This window comes from Rhinolophus sinicus, chromosome 17 (assembly GCF_057876585.1).
Source record: "Rhinolophus sinicus isolate RSI-liver-muscle chromosome 17, RSI-T2T, whole genome shotgun sequence".
NCBI lineage: Eukaryota > Metazoa > Chordata > Mammalia > Chiroptera > Rhinolophidae > Rhinolophus > Rhinolophus sinicus.
This window is the reverse complement of record NC_142517.1, coordinates 49,883,579-49,901,891: the sequence shown is the minus strand read 5'-3', so window position 1 is coordinate 49,901,891 and position 18,313 is coordinate 49,883,579. Positions and strand designations below refer to the sequence as shown.

Here is an 18,313-nt window from a genome sequence, read left to right as displayed (position 1 = left end):
GCTTGTTCTTTGGTAACATTGGTCTTTATATCTCTTCCTATTAAATTGATTGCTTCCCAACATTTTTCTTCACCTCAACCCAGAATAAGAAATACATTTTACATTATGATCAGTATACACATGTATATATAACTGAAAGGAGATGCACTTTTATTTTCAATTCCACTTCATTCCATTCCATTGTATCCCATGCTATTTTGTGTTTTTAAGTGCTGGTATTGGCCCACCACATTAAGTTTATGACCCACTGAACTGATTTAATGACTGATGGTATAACTGACAGAGCCACTGTGCTAGGAGAGGCTCAAAGAAAAAGATGTTAAGCGTCCTAATCCATCCCCCTTTCCTCCCTCAGGACCCTCCACACTGGAGCCCACAGGCCTGCCCTCTAATCACTTTTTGATGATTCTGAGAGGAAAGAACTGCTTTAGTCACTAGGAAGTTAGCCAGCCTTGGAAGGTTGGCGGGGGGTGGGGGTGGGGCGGTGGTATTTGAATTTCCAGAGTGACTCATCAGGGGAAGCTAAACAGCTCTAATGGTGGAATTCAGAAACCAGTAGAGGAGAGAGTGGCTCATCTTTCAAATCACCCCACATAGGCTACTGTCCTTGTGCTTACAGATGAGGCATCCAGCAGCCTGAGGCATTTTCATGCCTTGAGGATGCCCTTAGGTGCCTCTACTACCACCTCTCATAGGAGACATTTAAAATTTCCCAGTGTTTAGGAGTATGGCCACCTATTCTTACAGGTCACCCATCCTCACCCCAGTCAGACACCTGTCTGGAGTTGTGCTGGTCTCTATGTCCCCTTCAGACTTCCCTGAGGGAACATCCCTCCCTTGAGAAACATTGCCTTCTATAAATCTTTCAGCAAAGAAAATTTGAGGATTTTTATTAATAAGAAAAGATGACATGTGTGTCCTAACACTCTCTTCTACAATGTCTTTTCTACTTCAGCTCAGGAAGAGCAAGGATTTCTGAATTTACCTTCACAACACATAGAATGATGTTGCCTGAGGAATAGCAAAGGTCTTCTCTCATCTGCTGAAAGGTGCCTGCTGCTGCCATAGACACTTGGGGCCTCGAGAATTGTCCTGGAGGGTGTGTCCATCGCATACTGGCAATGAGCCCGGCCCTGTTCTGGGGCACAGCTTCACCCTGGTGAACAAAACTGCGTCCCTGGCCTCCAACGCTCATACCCAGCGTAAAGATGAGTGAAGAACGCTGGGTCTCCCTTACTCCAGAAGAATTTGACCAACTCCAGAAATATTCAGAATGTGAGTACATGGATTGACCCATCTGGGATGGGCTTTCCTTTTGGTTGAGGAATGCATTTCTGCATTGCAGAGCAGTATAATCACTGAAAAGCCAGAGAATGAGGTCAGGCCTGACAGCTTATAATATTTTCTCATACACACAGAATTAGTGTCTTAAACATAAAAACACAATTACACTCTTTAAATGATACATGCTCAGCATAGAAATTTGGAATATCCAGGAGGAAAATATAAAAAGTAGGTTAAAAATCACAGCCAAGCACTGTGAACATTTTGGAACCCTCGCCTCCTGTGCGTATTGCTTTGCATGGCTGAGTTCCTGAATATATCTTTTTTTCTAAGCCTGCATTTTTCCACCTGACCTAATATCATAAGTGTTTTCTCAGGTCATCAAAACCTCTTTATGGCATAATTTTTGAAGGGCTGCAGGCTGCATGGTTACATTGTTAATTCAATCATTTGTTCTAATGTACTCTTGTGTTTGGACTAAACGTCTCTTTTCGGTAAGATCAGAATTCTGATATATGTCTCTTTCTTGACTTTGTTCTGGAAAAGCCTGGGATTTTGAATGGGACTCTTGGTTTCATGAGTTGCTCTCAGGAACAATTTCAGTGCAAGACATAGTGGTGGCAACACCACATTCACATGCGGGCACACAGGTGCGCCCCCCCTCAGGCCACTCCTAAGGTTGATTCGTGATAGGAATTGCCCTGGGCTGTGGTAGGGCACCCACTGACCGCTGCACTCTGCACCGCAGCGACCACGTGACTGCGCAGTGGCACCGACTGCTCACAGAACCCTTTGGCTTACAGAGCTCTCGCCCGCACTGCTGCTCCCACCCCTTTGTTCCAATCATCTCTCCCTTCCCATTAACTGTACCGGTTCTTTTGTAAATCACTAGGCCTGTAGCATGTTGACCTGCCATACAGATCTAACCCAGATTGTCCTACAAACACCTTTTCATGAGCCTGACCTCCTCCCACAAGACAGGCAGCCCTTACAGCACTGGTCTGGGAGTCAGGAAATCAGGCCCAGTGCCAGCTCTGTCTCTTGCTTTCTGTGATTTCACAGATTTTAACCCCCGGAGCCTCAGCACCCTCTTCTGCAAAATTAGAGGGTTGGACTAGATGATGTCTCCCTGTGGTTTGCCCCCAAGACCTAGCACCCCATGCTCCATGGGTTCCCCAAGGTCAACAGGGGCCCCGAGGCCACTGGTCAGTCTCTGTCCTAGTACTCTGGAGCTGGTGGCCTCTTGTCTGACCTCAGTGGGTTTAGAGAAACTGTCATGTACTAACAAGGCACAGGGAATCACCCTCCCGGTAAATTCCATTTAATCCAGCCTGCTCTGCAGGTCAGCAAAGTACCAGGCCCTGTCAGGAGTGAAAAAGAAGCATGAAACAAAGGCTTGCCCTTGAGGGATCAGATTCTTGTTAGGGAGTCAGGAATGTGCTCGTGACAGCAGCGGAGAACAGGTTTAAGGCAGCAGGCTGACAGCCCCGGCAGAGTGGGCTACACTGGGCACGTAAAGTGAAGGGAATTTAAAGCTGGGGGAAATGGATGTGGGAACGTGTATTAGTTTACTAAGCTACTGTGACAAAGTAGCACAACCTGGGTGGCTTAGAAAGTGTCTCACCATTCTGGAGGCTGGAAGTCCAAAATCAAGGTAACGGCAGGGCTAGTTCCGTCTGAGGGCTGTGAGAGCGCTCTGCTCCAGGCCTGCCTCCTTGGCTGTCTTCTCCCTTTGTCTCTTCACAGGATGTTCTCCCTTTGAAGGTGTTTCAATGTCCAAATTTCCCTTTTTATATGGACAGTCATATTGGATTGACCCATGCTGCTCTAACATGATCTAATCTTAACTGATTATATCTGCAATGATACTTGTTTCCAAATAAGATCACATTCTGAGGGACTGGGGGTTAGAACTTCAACATAATTTGGGGGAGAGGGGAATACAACTTAACTGTTAACAGAGGATTCAGCTGGGTGAACTCTATGAAGGAAAGAATTTTAAATGTGACTAGTAGATGGTGGAGGTGGTGGTAAAAACAGTGGAAACAACAGGAGAGGGGCACAGAGGGGTGGGGGGAAGTGTGGAGTGGTAAGAAGAACTTCTGGGCCAGAAGGAGAGAAGGAGCAGGGAGGGAGGGAGGAGAACAGGAGGGACGGGGACAGCAGGCGGTCCTGGGCCCTGCATGTCAAGGCCTGGCCTTTGGACTAAAGTGGCAAAATTTAGAGCCATGAATATTCTGGCTATGTGCAGGGTGGCCTGGATAAAGAAGGTGCCAGGTGTCAGGCAGAATCTTTTGTAGGAAATCTAGTCTGAGCTGAGGAACAGAGCTAACTAAGATGGTGAATGTGGCAATGAACACATGCTAAATTGTGGGAAATTGCGGTAGAAGTATCATCAAAACTTATGGAACAAAAGGAAACCAGCAAAGATACATCAAAGCCTGTGAATCTGTGAAAAATGGTAACATTAGGATGCAGGGCTGATGGGGATGGTTTTAGAATGTTGATTTTGAGATGGTGATGACACATCCACTTATGCATTCGTGTGTGCCAGGCTCCAGGGAACCAGCAATGAATGAGAGACGATCCTGCCCTAAAGAGCTCACAGTCCAGTGGGGAAAGACAGACAGAACTCAGACAACCATTTTCAGTATGACAGGTGCTAAGCAGTGGGGAGCATGAAAGACGAGACCTAGTCCAGGCTAGCGGGAGACTTCCCGATGCACGTGTTGTTTCCGGACTCCAGAAACACTAACTAATAGGAAGGAGGAAGGGGTGGCCATTCCAGGCAGAGAACGTGGCTTGGGCAAAGCAGGGAGATGAGAAAGTCATCAAAGTAGCTTCTGAGAACTGCAAGCATTTCCCAGACTGGGATCCTAGAGCTCCTGGGGGTGGGGGGGGGGGGGTCAGGGCACAAAGTGGAAATGTAGGTAGGACCCCATCCTGGGGGATGGTGCTTTTGGAGTGGGACGTCCTATGGGCCCTGGAAGGGTAGATGGTAGGGTGGGGGTGGGAATGAGGCATTAGGCTACAGCTTTGACTTAGGAATCTTTGTGTGGAGACAGCAGGGAAGAAAAAAATAAGAATGAAAGCTCTTCAGAGAGCAGGAATATGAAGAGAAATGAGAGGATGAAGGATGGGACTTAGTGCATGCCTACAGTTGGGGGTCAGAGAAGGAAAAGGAGTCAGTAGAAGACACAGAGAGAAGAACTAGCAAGACAACTAGGGAACAAAGAGTACCAGGTCGAGGCAACTAAGGGATAGAGGAGTCCAAAAGAGACTATGCCATCCAAGAGGCAGAAACAGGCAAAAAGAAGCCAAAGTACGTGGTAGGAAATGACTCCCTTATGGTGTGGGTCTCAGCTTTTCTTTCTCTGACCTGTCCTCATTTTGTCCATGTCCTAGGACTGGATGCGGTACTCTGGCATCATTATTCTAACAGGAGAGGAAAAAAAGATACAATTCTTAGAAAATGAGTAATCCTCAGAGGAAACCCTGAAAAAGGCACTTATACCAATTTTAGACACATTCTGGTATTGACTCAGATTGCATTGCCATAGCAACTGCTCTTCCATAACCACATAAACAGGAGCTTTACAGTAGTGGAATAACTGAAATGTACAGCCTGAGAATTGATAACTTTCCCCAGAGGGGTTACCTGGTAGGTGAGGCCAAGAATTTTCAGGTAAGAGGCTCTTGGTGTGTTCTGCTTATATAGCATAAACCCTATACTTTGTCTGGTGGCCTTCTATTGTGGGAGAAGCCATGTTAAGCCCTTGGAGACATATGTATTTTATTTATATATACATATATATATCAGGCTATTTGCATGCTGTTTTCTTCACCCTACCAAAATGTTTCAGTTATCTATTGCTGCATTAAAACAACTTCAAAACTTGTTGGGCTAACACAACCATTTTGTTTTTTCCCCATGATTCTGTAGCTCAGGAATCTGGACAGCAGAGCAGAAATGGCTCGTCCTTGCTGCGCAATGTTTGGGGCTTCAGGTGGGGTGCCTCATATCACCCAGCATGGCTTATTCACTCACATGCTGGTGCTTCAATGGTCCTCAGTGGCTCCACGTGGCCTCTTTCTGCAAGCACTTTCTCATCTCTCAGGACTTCTCTATGTTGGCCTCTTTCCAGCAGGGTAGCCTTGACTTCTTACATGTGGCTTGGGGTCCAAGAGCATAAAAGCAGCAGCTTTCAGGCCTTTTAGACACCTGGGCTCAGAGGAACTGCAACGGAATTCTCTCCACATTCCATAGGCCAAAGCAGTCCCAGGCCTGGCCCAGATTCAGTGGGGTGGAGGAATGGACTCCAATCTCATGGGAACGGACTCACACAGGGTGGGGGAAGATTGAGGACAGCCATCTTTGGACACTACCTCGCATACCATGTATCGTGTGTTCCCAGATCATTCAGTAATATTCAGAAGCATGGTTTTTCAGTGGTTGCAGATTTCTTTAGAATACATATACATTATTTTGTTTAACCAAACCACTGATTGTGATCTTAGGATGTGTTAATAGACTCACAGTGTCTAATAAAGCAAGCTGATATCCATTCTCTCCTACCTTGATCAGTCCTCTCTAACAAACTGAATGTATGTGGGCACCACGGTTTGCCATGGATATGGACAAACCAGAACTTGTTTGAGAAGGGCCACCAGCATGCTGAGGGGCCTCACAGCCTGAAGTGGCTGAAAATACGATGCATATTTACTGGAGAAGGGAAGACTCAGGGAAAGATGAGAGGGAAAACTAGTTGTATTAAAACAGCTATAGTGCTATTGTGGGGAAGAGGTGTGTTAAGCTAATTTTGAATGGCTTCGAGAAGTAGCCCTAGAACTAATGAGAGGAAATCATTGGAAGAAAGACTTTAAAGTAAGAAATACTAATACATTGATTCCTAATTGTCAAACCTGCCCAAAGTGAAACAGAATTGACTTAAAAGCAACGGAGTTACCTTTCACTAGAACTCACTGCTGGGGCAGATTTGTCTGAGACACTTTATGGGAGATTAGAGCATCAGACGTCCAGTTGATTAAATGACCTTCATTAGCCCTTCCAATACTTAGGTTCTATGTTTAAACAGGTTTCTTTTCAATCTTAGGGGGCATGAGGGTGTAGAAATTGCTCCTACTGACCCTCCCTTTAACAGCTTCAAACAGAGATATAATTGGCTTATTGTCCTTCTAATCCTGATATTTTGGGGGAGGTTTTTTTACGTGATTTATCAAAAACAAAAACTATCAGCTTATTCAGAAAAGAAAAAAAAATGTTAAAGCATCAATTTTGAATTTTAATTCTCTAAGAAATAAACCAAACGTTTCCTATACCAGCTAACAGTTGCCTTGATTTTGTAGACTTTTCAAAGCTGGGAGAGATCTTAGCTATCACCAAATGCAAATCCTATCCATTATACAAATGAGAACATGAGTCCAGAAGAGCTCAGTGACTTGCCCAAGGTGACACAGGAGGTCAGTGGCAGAACAAGAATTAGAAGCAAAGTTCTCAATTAGGGATTAGGTTCAATTGGCTTCAGTTCAGTTGCAGCAAATTAAACAAAAACTACCGATTGGAGCTCAACCCTCAACCATGCTATATATATAAATTAAATCATAATAGAGCAAAATTTTAAATACATTTAAAGAAAATGAATCAGTAAATTGTGTTATTCAGAAGTATATTTCATTAGAATCAGATTAAGGCAGTTTCTCACTTTCAGACGTATGTAATTTACAGCTCACAATTCAAACCCGTCAGTGTCAGTGTGGGAGTCAGACAAAATGTTTAAGGGCTGATTTGTAGAACAATGTCAGGCTCTAAGTAAGCTTCCTTGAAACTTTGCTGTTTATATTGGCCACTAGGGTGAGAGTTAATCAAATGGTCATGGAGTCCTGGGCCCATAAAGAGTCACGTCCGCTTGCTTCCATCTTGGAAGGGAGAACCACAGTTCTTTCTTGCCCAATTCTCTTCCAGCACAAGTGGCCTTCTTTTCATTAGCAATGATGGGACTCTGCCCACAAGCACTCACAGAATCTATGGATAGGGAGAGGCTTCTGGGTACAGTGACACGCAAATTTGAATGTGCAGGTGAATCTCCTGGAGATCTTGTTAAAGTGCAGATTATGAACGAGTAGGTCCGGGGTAGTTTTGAGACTCTGTTTCTAACAAGTTCCCAGATTTTGCTGCTGCTGTTTGTCCAGGGACCACAGTTTTAGTTGCAAGAAAGTCTGAGTGGGGTGATCTATCTTCAGCCTTCACTTGGAAATAGGACTGATGAGGCCACATTATTTGGAGAAAAAGTGGGAAATTTTGCTAGCAACATAAATTTTACTTATACAAATAAGCCATACCAGTCATTCTGATCATTTGTGATGAATCAAAAAATCTTATTATCCTAAAGAGGGTTTTCTTATATCAGCCCAAATTCCCTCCGCTTCAATGGAAAGTCTTTTTCTCTTATTCTATGAAGGTGTGACAATTCAGTTGGCGGACTTATTGCAACGATGCTGCTAACCTTTCTTGATATCAGAGGGATTATGCATTATGAATTTGTACCAACTGGACAAAAAGTTAACCAAGTTCATTATTTGGAAGGAAGTGCCAGAAAATCTGCGTGAGAAACTTACACAATCCGAACTTTACGCCATGGCTCTTGCATCACGACAATGCACCAGCTCACATGGCACTGTCTGTGAGGGAGTTTTTAGCCAGGAAACAAATAACTGTATTGGAACACCCTCCCTACTCACCTGATCTGGCCCCCAATGATTTCTTTCTTTACCCAAAGATAAAGGAAATATTGAAAAGAAGACATTTTTATGACATTCAGGACATCAAGAGTTATATGATGACCACTCTGAAGGCCATTCCAGAAAAAGAGTTCCAAAATTGCTTTGAAGGGTGGACTAGGTGCTGGCATCAGTGCATAGCTTCCCAAGGGGAGTACTTTGAAGGTGACCATAGTGATATTCAGCACTTTTTCTAGGATGAGTTCGCGAACTTGATTGTCAGATCTCTCATGTACTTCTGTGGCAGAGCTATCACGCCCAGAAGTTCCCCCAAGTTGTTAACTTTATGGGCCTCAGTGGTCCTCAGCCTTGGCGACACATTGGAAATACTTGGGAAGCTTTGAATTCTTCCAATGCCCTGCCCTCTCCACCTCCACCCCTTTCCCCCACCCACCCCCGCACATACACATACACACACACACACACAGCACCCTTGGACCATTTAATCATAATCCTTAGGCATCAGACCCAGGTATCAGTAGTATTTAAAGCTCCCCAGGTGATTCCAACACCCAGCCATGGTCAACAACCATTGGTCTACCTTTTCTCTCTAGGCCCATAGAAATATAAGACAAGCAAGACAAGCCTGATCCCTTTTTTCACTCTCATTTATTTCATCAATCTTTATGGAACATTGATTTTATGCCAGACAATGGATGGTATGCTGGGGATAAACAGTGAACAGGAAAAGAATTATAACTGGGAGAATGTGTCAATGCTTATGGAATTGGAACTTCTGACACGTGCTCCCCACATTCCGCTCTGGGGCCTGATTCCTCCTGGCTGGCAAGGTGGGCCTTTTGATGCAGTGCTTCTGGTCCTGGCGTCTGTATTCTGACATTATCCTCCATCTTTCCAAGACCCTTGGAAAACTCTTGCTTTTGTGCATCTCACTGTGTCTTTGGTTTCCTGGAGTACTTAGGAAACTTATACATCCTAGCCTTCATCAGAAAAAGGAAAAATCTAGGTTTTTTATTCGTTTGTTTTTTTTTCCTCATATACCAACTTTTCTTCCCTCTCTGTGTCTTTCCTTCCATGGGTTAAGAGTCATTTAGGCTCTTCTCAATCTGTGGAATATTTTCTTCCACCCTCATCCTCATGTTTGTTTGCTTATTTGTTTGTTTGTTTTTTCTGTGTTGTGACAGGCAAGCCTTACTAGTCAGCCCCAGTTATACGGGAAAGTTGCTTAAGGCCCACTCATCACAAGTGAGGTCCAGGGACCTGCATAACTCACAACACCAAGGATCTGATTTGAAATGCAGAATCTCGGGCCCTGACCCAGACCTACTGAATCAGAATCTGCATTTAAACCTGATCCCCAGGCAATTCATAGGTATGTTACAGTTTGAAGTGCTTTTAGGAAACTTTGAGGAGAGTTATCATGCAACTTAGAATTTCACTCTCACCTATTGGTTTTCAGATTCACTTTTGAACATGTTGATTTATAGTTATTTCAAAGTTTAATGGTCTGACGAGGGCTCAAATACTCAGTGTTCTTAACTAGAAGATGGTCCATAAACTTTGGGTTCTAGCTCGGACAGCATAGCTGATGTTCTGATATAAACACTGAAGCTCTTGATTTGACTGTTTGTTCAGATGGAGGGCATTTCGTCCCACACAAATATGGCAGCAAAGGTGCCTGTGAGTAGGGCGAAATTTTCTCCTTAAAAGGACTTTGAATTTGCTCAAACACTAGGAACAGGTACTCGGTTAAGTTCCCAGAATTCTTGGCACATAAAGCACAAAGAGACAATTTTAGATTGAAACTTCCTTGGGTAGTTGTTACCACTGTTGACCTTGGTCACAGAGAAGAGCCTTCGAAACACTTGATTTGGGGTAAAACTGCACACGAATGGTGCTGCCAGTGTGGGCTCATGCGGAACGTTTCACTACCTTACCAAACAACTGAATAAGTTGACCTGTTGGGTGGAGTTCCTTAGGTGTTGTCCACTTAAACAATGGAGAATGTCTGCCAAGCACTGTGATTATTAGATTTAGCAGGGTGATACACTTTTTTTCCTTTTGCAATAATTATCCAAAATGTTCAGCAGCTTAAGACAGTCTTCATGTCTAACAATAAAATACCATCATAGGACATCAGTTCTCAACATTAACTCTACATTTGAACCCCCAGGGTGCTTTCAAATATACTGATTCCTGGGTTCCCCAAGAGTTGCTGACTTAATTGGTCTGGGTGGCTGAGCCCTGGGTTTCAATGTGTTAGAGGGCTCCTCGGGTGATTCTCATGGACAGCCAGGTTTGAGAGCCACTGTCACAGAGGAAGGCCCTTGTCTTCGGATTTACCAGTGTTTGTGTATCCAGTGCATCTACTTGCTGTGTCACAATTTCAGATTGTTAACAATCAGCCACCCACTCACTAGCTGTGTGCCCTTGAGTCATTTAGATTGTATAAACCTCAGTTTCCTCTTCTCTAAAATAGGGATAATTATTACAATAGAGGGTCATTGTGGAGATTTAACTAAAATATATAGGGTGGTTAGCACAGTGCCTAGCATATCGTAAGCACTCAACAAAATAGGAGTTATTTCAAAGAATGATGGATGCAGCCCTGCTTCGTATGTTTAGAAATGGAGCTCGACCTCCTCTGAGTCTGGTGGTGGTGTTACGATACAGGCTTTGACATGGAGTTCTCTACTGAGCTAGTGCTATTGGGCCCACAGATGGGGCCTGAAGTAAGATCAGGAAATCCTCTGAAGAAGCCCTTCATTGTTCTTAACCGCGCTAAGACAAAACAGAGTGGAGCAGTACCTACTTTACTCCTCAGGGGAAAAGAAACCCAGCCCAGAAGTCTGTTGGGAAGAAAACTACTATGATAAAGTATCAAAGGACATCCAAGGAGAAAGTAATGGGTATCATGTTTGAGAATTAGATTGTTTCCCGTTTTTAAAAGGGAAAAACGTTGCTGCTATGAGCTCATAAAAACCCATGAAACAAGTTGAAGTAAATGTGCGGTGAGGAACAGTCCTCCTGGAAATCTAGGAGCCAGCAATCTCTTGCATTGTTTTTCTATTTAATTTTAAGCTAGTAATCAGAAATTTTAAAATAAATGTCTTTTTTATTCTTTCTAAAACCTGTTTACTTGAATGTGAACATATGATGAATATATGTGTGTATGATGTGTATATATATGTAAACACATATACATGTATATATGGGGTTGTGTGTGTAGCTATTTATCTTTATCTATGTACATAGAGAGAGATATAGATATATATCTCATACCTTTAAATTTAAATAGGATTAGACCAATAGCGCATAGAACCAAAGGATTTCTGCTAGGATGAACTGTAGAATCGCCAAAATGCGACAGTGACATCAAAAGCATGTAATTCAAGTGAAATCACTCCTCTGCTTCTCATTCAAAATGCTAGCTCTATACTACTCTTGCAGAATCCACACTAGAGAGACCCATGCTCCCAAATTTGCTTTTTTCCCCCCAATTTGGTCACTCTGGCTGAGCCAAGAATCTCCCATTAGAGTAAATTCTAAAATATATAGGGGTTTCCCTAATTAATTAAGCTGCGCATGTAATAATTTGAATAATTATGTATGATGTTAACTGAGCTTTGGCCTAATTCTAAACTCTCTTCCATTCTGTTTCCAAAGTGATCTTTAGAAACATAGATCTTGTTATGTTACTCTACTACTCAAAAACTTTTTAGAATTTCAAATCAATGTCCTTAACTTGCCATTCAAGACCTACACAAATCTGGCCCCAAACTACTCTCTGCTTTTAACTTTTCTTAAATGCTCTGCGGTGCCTGTTTCCACATTTTTGTTCACCCTGTCCCTTCTAAGGATACCCTCTCCACTTCACGTCTGCCTTTACCCTCTCTTTACACCCCAGCTGAAGTAATACCTCCTTCATAGGGCATCCCCGGTCTGTATCCCAACACCGCTGTGATCCTAGTTTTACTTCTTCCCCACTCTGTCCTTCCTAGAGCTTCACAGCATTGCTACAGCATTAATTACATTTTTCTTTGTGTTAGCAAATGGTTAGGAAGTAAATAGGGAATAGTGCTTAATGGAAAGTAATATAAACTTTTGAGCCAGACTAGACCTGAGTTAAAACCCTGACTCTTAGGCAAGTCACTGAATTTTTCTGAATTTCAGCTTCTTCATCTGTAAACTGAAGGAAATATTACCAAATCTGCATAGATTGGTAGGGAGAGTATATGAGAATGTGCAGTGAAGGTCTTCAATAAGGAGAAGCTATTATTACCACAGTGATTCAGATCATCTCCAGACGACTTCATCAACAGTACCTTACAGCATCTTATATCCTCAGTGTGTTTTGAATTGAATGGAAGCAGCCCAAATTGATGGCATCTGCTGCTTGGATCTCACTGAGCTATTAGTTTTTCAACATCTGTTTTGAATTTCAGAAAGAAATGTCCATTTTTAGGCAACAGTAGCATTTTCCTATGGCATTTCAATATGTCTCAATCTTGAAATAATTATAACTTGTCCTTGATTGTATCCAAGTCAGCAATGCCGTGGAAAACAGCCCAGCCCATGAGCACATCTACTTTATGTAGGCCTAAGAGAGCATACCCTTCTGTACAAAGATCCTGAACATCAAGAAACACTGTGTCAGCTTTTAATGACATTGCTCTTTGCTCAGATGTCTAAATAGTTACGATAAGGGGGCTTGAAAAGCTCTTAATTATCCACAATACTGCAAGACAGGAAGAGCAGAAAGCCTAGTTTTCTCTGATGTCTGGAGAGTTAGTACTATACGGGATGCACTCAGGATGTGTTTCTGATGACAATTATTGACTCCTTTTTCTTGACTCCCAATTCCCTTATAAAACGCCTCCCAAAAAGAATCCACCATTTTCTCCCGTAGTTTCTGAATTATTTCCTATGGAAAACAGAATCTTCTAATCTACCATGTTTCATGAGTCTTCTGAGTCTGCTTCAGCACCAAGGACAGAGTCTCACAGGGCTTAATGCCCACCAATCTTATTAAACAAAACTTTAAATGTTTTCAAATTTCCGCTCAAATGTTTTCCGTATGATATACAAAGACTCATTAGCCAGTTGCAGTTATCAATGTAGAACTGAAGCAGGAGATAAGCAAGACAATTTAATAATTATAACGCTATTATGACAAGTGCTAGTATAGTTATATACAAGTCACCTGAGAACCAGGGGAGGGGATGATTAACTGACTGGTAGAAAGCCTTTACAAAGGAGTTCCTATTTGGGCTGGGTACTGAGAATTGAGTGAAGTTTGCAACACAGAAAAGAGACTCCATGAAAGAGTAAGGAGTGCATTCAGGGATTTCTGGTTTGATGTGGTTAAAAAGTGGGGGTGAATGACAGATTAAGATAAGAGATAAGGAACAAGATAGGCCAGATCACTGTGTCCTTATATACCAAGGTAAGGGGCCTAGGCTTTATCCTGGGAAACTGAAAGCCATTGAAGTGTTTTGATCAGGGACATGATCTGGTTAGATTTGTGTTTTAGAAAGATAGTTCCTACAGCAGGAGAGAGAATATACTGAAGGAAAAGAAATGGGAGGGCAGAAGCGTATATATGGGTGACATTTCTCCATACAGTCCCGGGGATGGGGGGCTGCTCCATCATAACCAAGGTCAGACAGGGAGAATTTACTTGGCCCATTTCCCATTAGCCGTGCACCAGTGTTTCACATGTGGATTATGTCTCTCCAGATTCTTCCAAGAAGATAAAGGACGTCTTGGCTGAATTTAATGAGAGTGGGAGCCTCAAACAATATGATTCACGTGAGGTAAGAACATTTCCATTTCAAGCCTTAAAGAAAAGCCATATTCCAGGCTTTACCATAATTTGTTCCCCTCTTAGAAGTTTAGCTCACTTTACAGAACTTCCTTCTCAACATATTTTCTCCTGTCTCAAGGGAGCCATTGGTGCTACCTGCAATTGTATGTTTCCCAAGGCCATTCACCTTCTCACTGTCCTAGAAGATGACATCATACCTTCTTCTCTTTTCTCCAATCTCTCACTCCTCCTCCCCTCTTCATTCTCAGTTAACCACTGTGTTTTCTACTTAACTGAGAAAAGAGAAACAATCAGAAGAGATCTTCCACAACATCCTTGCCCACCTGTGTACCTTTGCTCCTGTAGCCAGGGATGAACTCTCCATGCTCTTAAGTCCAATCCCTCCACTTGTGCACTCAATCCCATCCTCTTTTGGTCTATTGACAGGCATTGCTTCAGCCACACTTATCTTTCTTTGTTTCTTTCATCTTTCATCTATATCTATCTACGTATCTATCTATTGTCTGTCTATTATCTATCTCTATCTCTGTTACATCAGCTGTTTCCTATATGTTAGATTTTTCTCATCAACATATAAACATTTCTCCTATATTAAAAAACGTTCTCCTGACTCCACTTCTCCCTTCAGCTATCACTTCATTTCTCTCCTGTCCTTTATAGCAAAGCTGCGCGAAAGGTTTTTCTATACTCATTGCCTCCAATTTCTCTTCTTCCCACTTTCTTGAAAGCCCTGTCATTGACATGTAGCCCCTAGTCCTCCACTGAAAGCACTAAGTCAACAGAGCCAAGGACCTCCATGTGGCTAAACTCAATAGCCATTTTACTCAGCAGCATTGAACGTGGTTACTCAAATCCTCCTCTGTTTTCTTCACTTGCCTTTCAGGGCGCTATACTCTCCTACTTTTCCTCTTACCCCTGTACTTGACCTTTCTACTTAAAAATCCAATAAGCATCTCAAACTTAACATACACTGGACTGAGCTCCTTGATCTTCCCCTATAAAGCCTGTTTTTCCAGCAGTCTTCCCCATTTCAGTAAATGACAACTCCATTTTTCCAGTTATTCAACCTAAAACTATGGAGTCATCGTTGACTTTTCTCTTTTTCTCACATCCCACATCCAATTCATCAGCAAACCCTGCCACTTCTACCTTTAAAATATATCCAAAATCCAGCCACATCTCACCACTTTCACTGCTACCACCCTGACCTGAGTCATCGCCATGTTTTGCCCAAATTAAATTGGGCTCCCTATTTCTGCTCTTGATCTTTAAAGTCTATCCTTTGCACACACCCTGAGCATCTGATGAAAATTAAGTGAGATCATGTGACTGCTCCGCTTGACAATCTCTCATGGTTTCCCCCAATCCCCTACTCAGAATAAAAGTCAAGGTCATCACAATCTGCACCTCCCCCTACTCTCTGACCTCATTCCTTGCTACTCTCCTTCTCATTCTTTTCCAGACATATTCACCTCCTTGATGCTTTCAAACAAGCCAAGGTCGCTCTTACCTCAGCACTTTTGCACTTGCTTTGCCTTGTCCTGGAATGTTGCTCCCCAGATACCCACATTGTTCACTCCCTCACCTCCTCCAAGTGCCACCTTCTCAGTGAATATTGCATTCTCTATATAAAGTTTTCACTTCTTTTTCTAGACCCTCCCTATCCCCCTGCTCTGCCTTATTTTCCTCCTTAGAACTTCTCACCATCTGTTACACTATGTAACTGACATGTTTGTCTCTCTCTCCTACTAGAATATTTTATTTTCATTGCTGTATCCCAAGGGCCCAGAAGAGTATCTGACACATAGCAGGCACTCAATAAATATTTGTTGAATAAACAAATGAATGCAAGACCTCCCCTACTTTCAAATTCAATTCATCTAACATTCCCTAAGCATACAGGCACTGTACTGGGCATTGTAGAATACGTAAAGGTGAGGAAGCACTGTTCCTGCCCTCTGGAACTTACTTCTGACTGACAGGGTCAAGTTTAAGAGCCACGACCCTGGGCTCACATGGTTTTAGATTAGACCCCTACCTCTGCTGCCAGCCAGCAACGTGGCCTTGAATAGTATTTCACGTCTCTGAGCCTCAATTTTTTATCTGTGACCTGAAGACAACAATAATAACAACAACAAAAAGACCTTGCAGTTATAAGATGAATAGATAAACTGAGAAACTTTCTGCAAAGTGTCTAATACTTCACAAGACACTTAAAAAATGGTGCCTATGACCATTTCCCTTCTCTCCCAGTTCCCCAGGAGTTTTCAACTCAACTCCCTCTTCCTTGCTCCTGGATCCTTTTTAGGGCTAATTATAGAAAAGTGACTGACCAGCAGGACTAACCTGAGGATCATCCTTTCAACAAACCTTGAGTCAACTCCTTTTCTGCTGGGCACTGGGAATGAATCAACAGAGCCCATGCCTTGAGGTACATTTGGGAGGGGCTTTTCATAAAATGCACCAATCACCCGGAGAAGGAAGCTGGAGGAAGTCTTCCAGAAAAGAAGAAAGATTGAGAATACACCATTTCAAAGAACATTCCTGAGGAGAAGCCATGTGGAGAAGATGGCAGAGCCAACAAAGAGCTCCCTGACCCCCCCCATCCCCTCTACTCCAGCTCCAAAAACACAGGAACAAAGACTCCCGACTGCCGGAGGCTGCTAATCAGCCTGTCCGCCTTGAGTCTGACAAGTGGGAGGGGAACAATTTGGTCAGGCCACCCAGGGTGTGAAGGCCACAGGAGCTTTCAGAAGCAGGGAGCAGCTTGCCTGTTATGAGCACACTGCTGCCCCCACTCTTTATGCCTAGCACTGCTGTGTCCCAGGGGAGCTCTGTCACTCTGATTTCGTTCTCTGTTACAGTGTGGCTGGCTTCTAGTAGGTGTAAGATGCCTGCATGGGGTTGGGGAAACAACTAGGGCTTAGTTTCTCTCCAGCTTGATGGCTTACTGCTGCTAAAATGTCTCAATGAGAAACAGGCTGGCCGTGGGAAAATGGCAGGTTGCTTGCAAAGCCAGGCGAGGAATAAAAGTTTGCAGACTGGCAGGGCTGCATCTGGCCATGACAAGAATACCCTTGCCCGTCACCACCGTGTGACTCTGGAGACCGGAATGCCGCTGAAGACAGACAGGAAGTGGACAAGGACAGCAGAACAGAGGGAGCAGGGTGGCTGGGTGGCACTCTGACCTTAGACACGCCTAAGCACAAATCCTAGCGCTGCCACTTGCTTTATGACTTTATGAGCAAGATATTTATGTTCTCGGAAATTTTTTTCACCCACAAAATGCCAGTAACAGTCCCACCGTCCACTGTTGTTTTGATTGGGCTTGACTCAAAGGAACCGCTGAGCCAAAGCCAGTGCCCACTGTTGTTTTGAGATTTGAGAGAGATCAAGTATGTAAAATGCCTGATGCATGGTAAACTCTCCATCTAGCTCTCGTCCCTTCTTGAACTATGTAAGAATGAACACACTTTTTAGAGGTTGCAGCAATAGCAATTGCCCAGCTAGTTCTTGAATAAAAGTTGCAGTCTTGGTGAGGGGGGATGGGGGAACAGCCTGAACAATAGCAGTGGCTAATGATGTCACTCCAGGGCTCAGAGAATTGCCCATGTGCCTCGTAGTGGTTGGTTATCTGGTTTGGACCTAGTACACAGCCATTCCCTACACATCACACGTGTACTAAGCAGCTTCTCGGAGTCTAGCCTGCGCTCATAAAGAATCTCTCCCCTTAACCCAGATTCATTTTGAAAGTATAACGCAGTCACATTTCTTGGCCTCCTGAAATTAGGCTGTTCAGAGGGAGAGGCAGGGAACAGGATGTCAACCCTGGGACCTGGGACAGATACCGTGGCAGGAGCACGGCTCTAGGAGTCAGAAGATCTGGCGGCTTGTTTTTCTCTGACACTAGCTGGCAGGGGCAAATCACCGAACTTCTCGAACCTCAGTGAGGAGATCTAATCCCCACTGAGCGTTTCTGATGTGAATGGTCTGTTCCTGGGCTTATTCTATGCCATCTAGTTTCCCAGGATAGGGACATAAATGGTCAGACATGTGTTCAATCATTATTTTCTAAGTCCTCAAAACACGTTATCCGTTCTTTTCCCATGGTACTCACCACTGTTGACCCTACTTAGAATTATATATATATATATATATATATATATATATATATATATATATATATATATATATATATATATATATATATAACAGGTATTGCAGTGACATGTATGTGTGTGCGTCCATGTTTGCGTGTGTACCTCTGAGTCCCATGAAGGCATGCACCCGTGCTTAGTTCATTGGTCTGTTCAGTGGCGCCCAGCACTGTGCTTCTGCGCTTCTGCTTAGGACACTCAGCACATATATGTTGACTGAGCAAACCACAGAACAACTGATGACTGCCAACTGTACCAGTTAAAAACCCAACACCCACTAAAATAC

The 18,313-nt window shown here is 43.3% G+C and overlaps 1 protein-coding gene across 10 annotated transcripts in view; it reads left to right on the top strand.

Moving 5' to 3' along the window:
• The window catches only part of DGKG (diacylglycerol kinase gamma), a 197,702-nt gene that overhangs the window by 33,755 nt on the left and 145,634 nt on the right, over positions 1-18,313 (top strand). For 7 of the 10 annotated variants that reach the window (XM_074329156.2, XM_074329122.2, XM_074329109.2 and 4 more), the window contains exons 2-4: positions 956-1,275; positions 9,228-9,415; positions 13,783-13,859. In XM_074329156.2, coding sequence (XP_074185257.2) covers positions 1,274-1,275; positions 9,228-9,415; positions 13,783-13,859 — 267 coding nt within the window. In that variant the 5' untranslated portion in view covers positions 956-1,273. The remainder of the gene's footprint in view (positions 1-955; positions 1,276-9,227; positions 9,416-13,782; positions 13,860-18,313) is intronic. The other 3 variants (XM_019735850.3, XM_019735845.3, XM_074329136.2) reach the window with 1 other exon arrangement.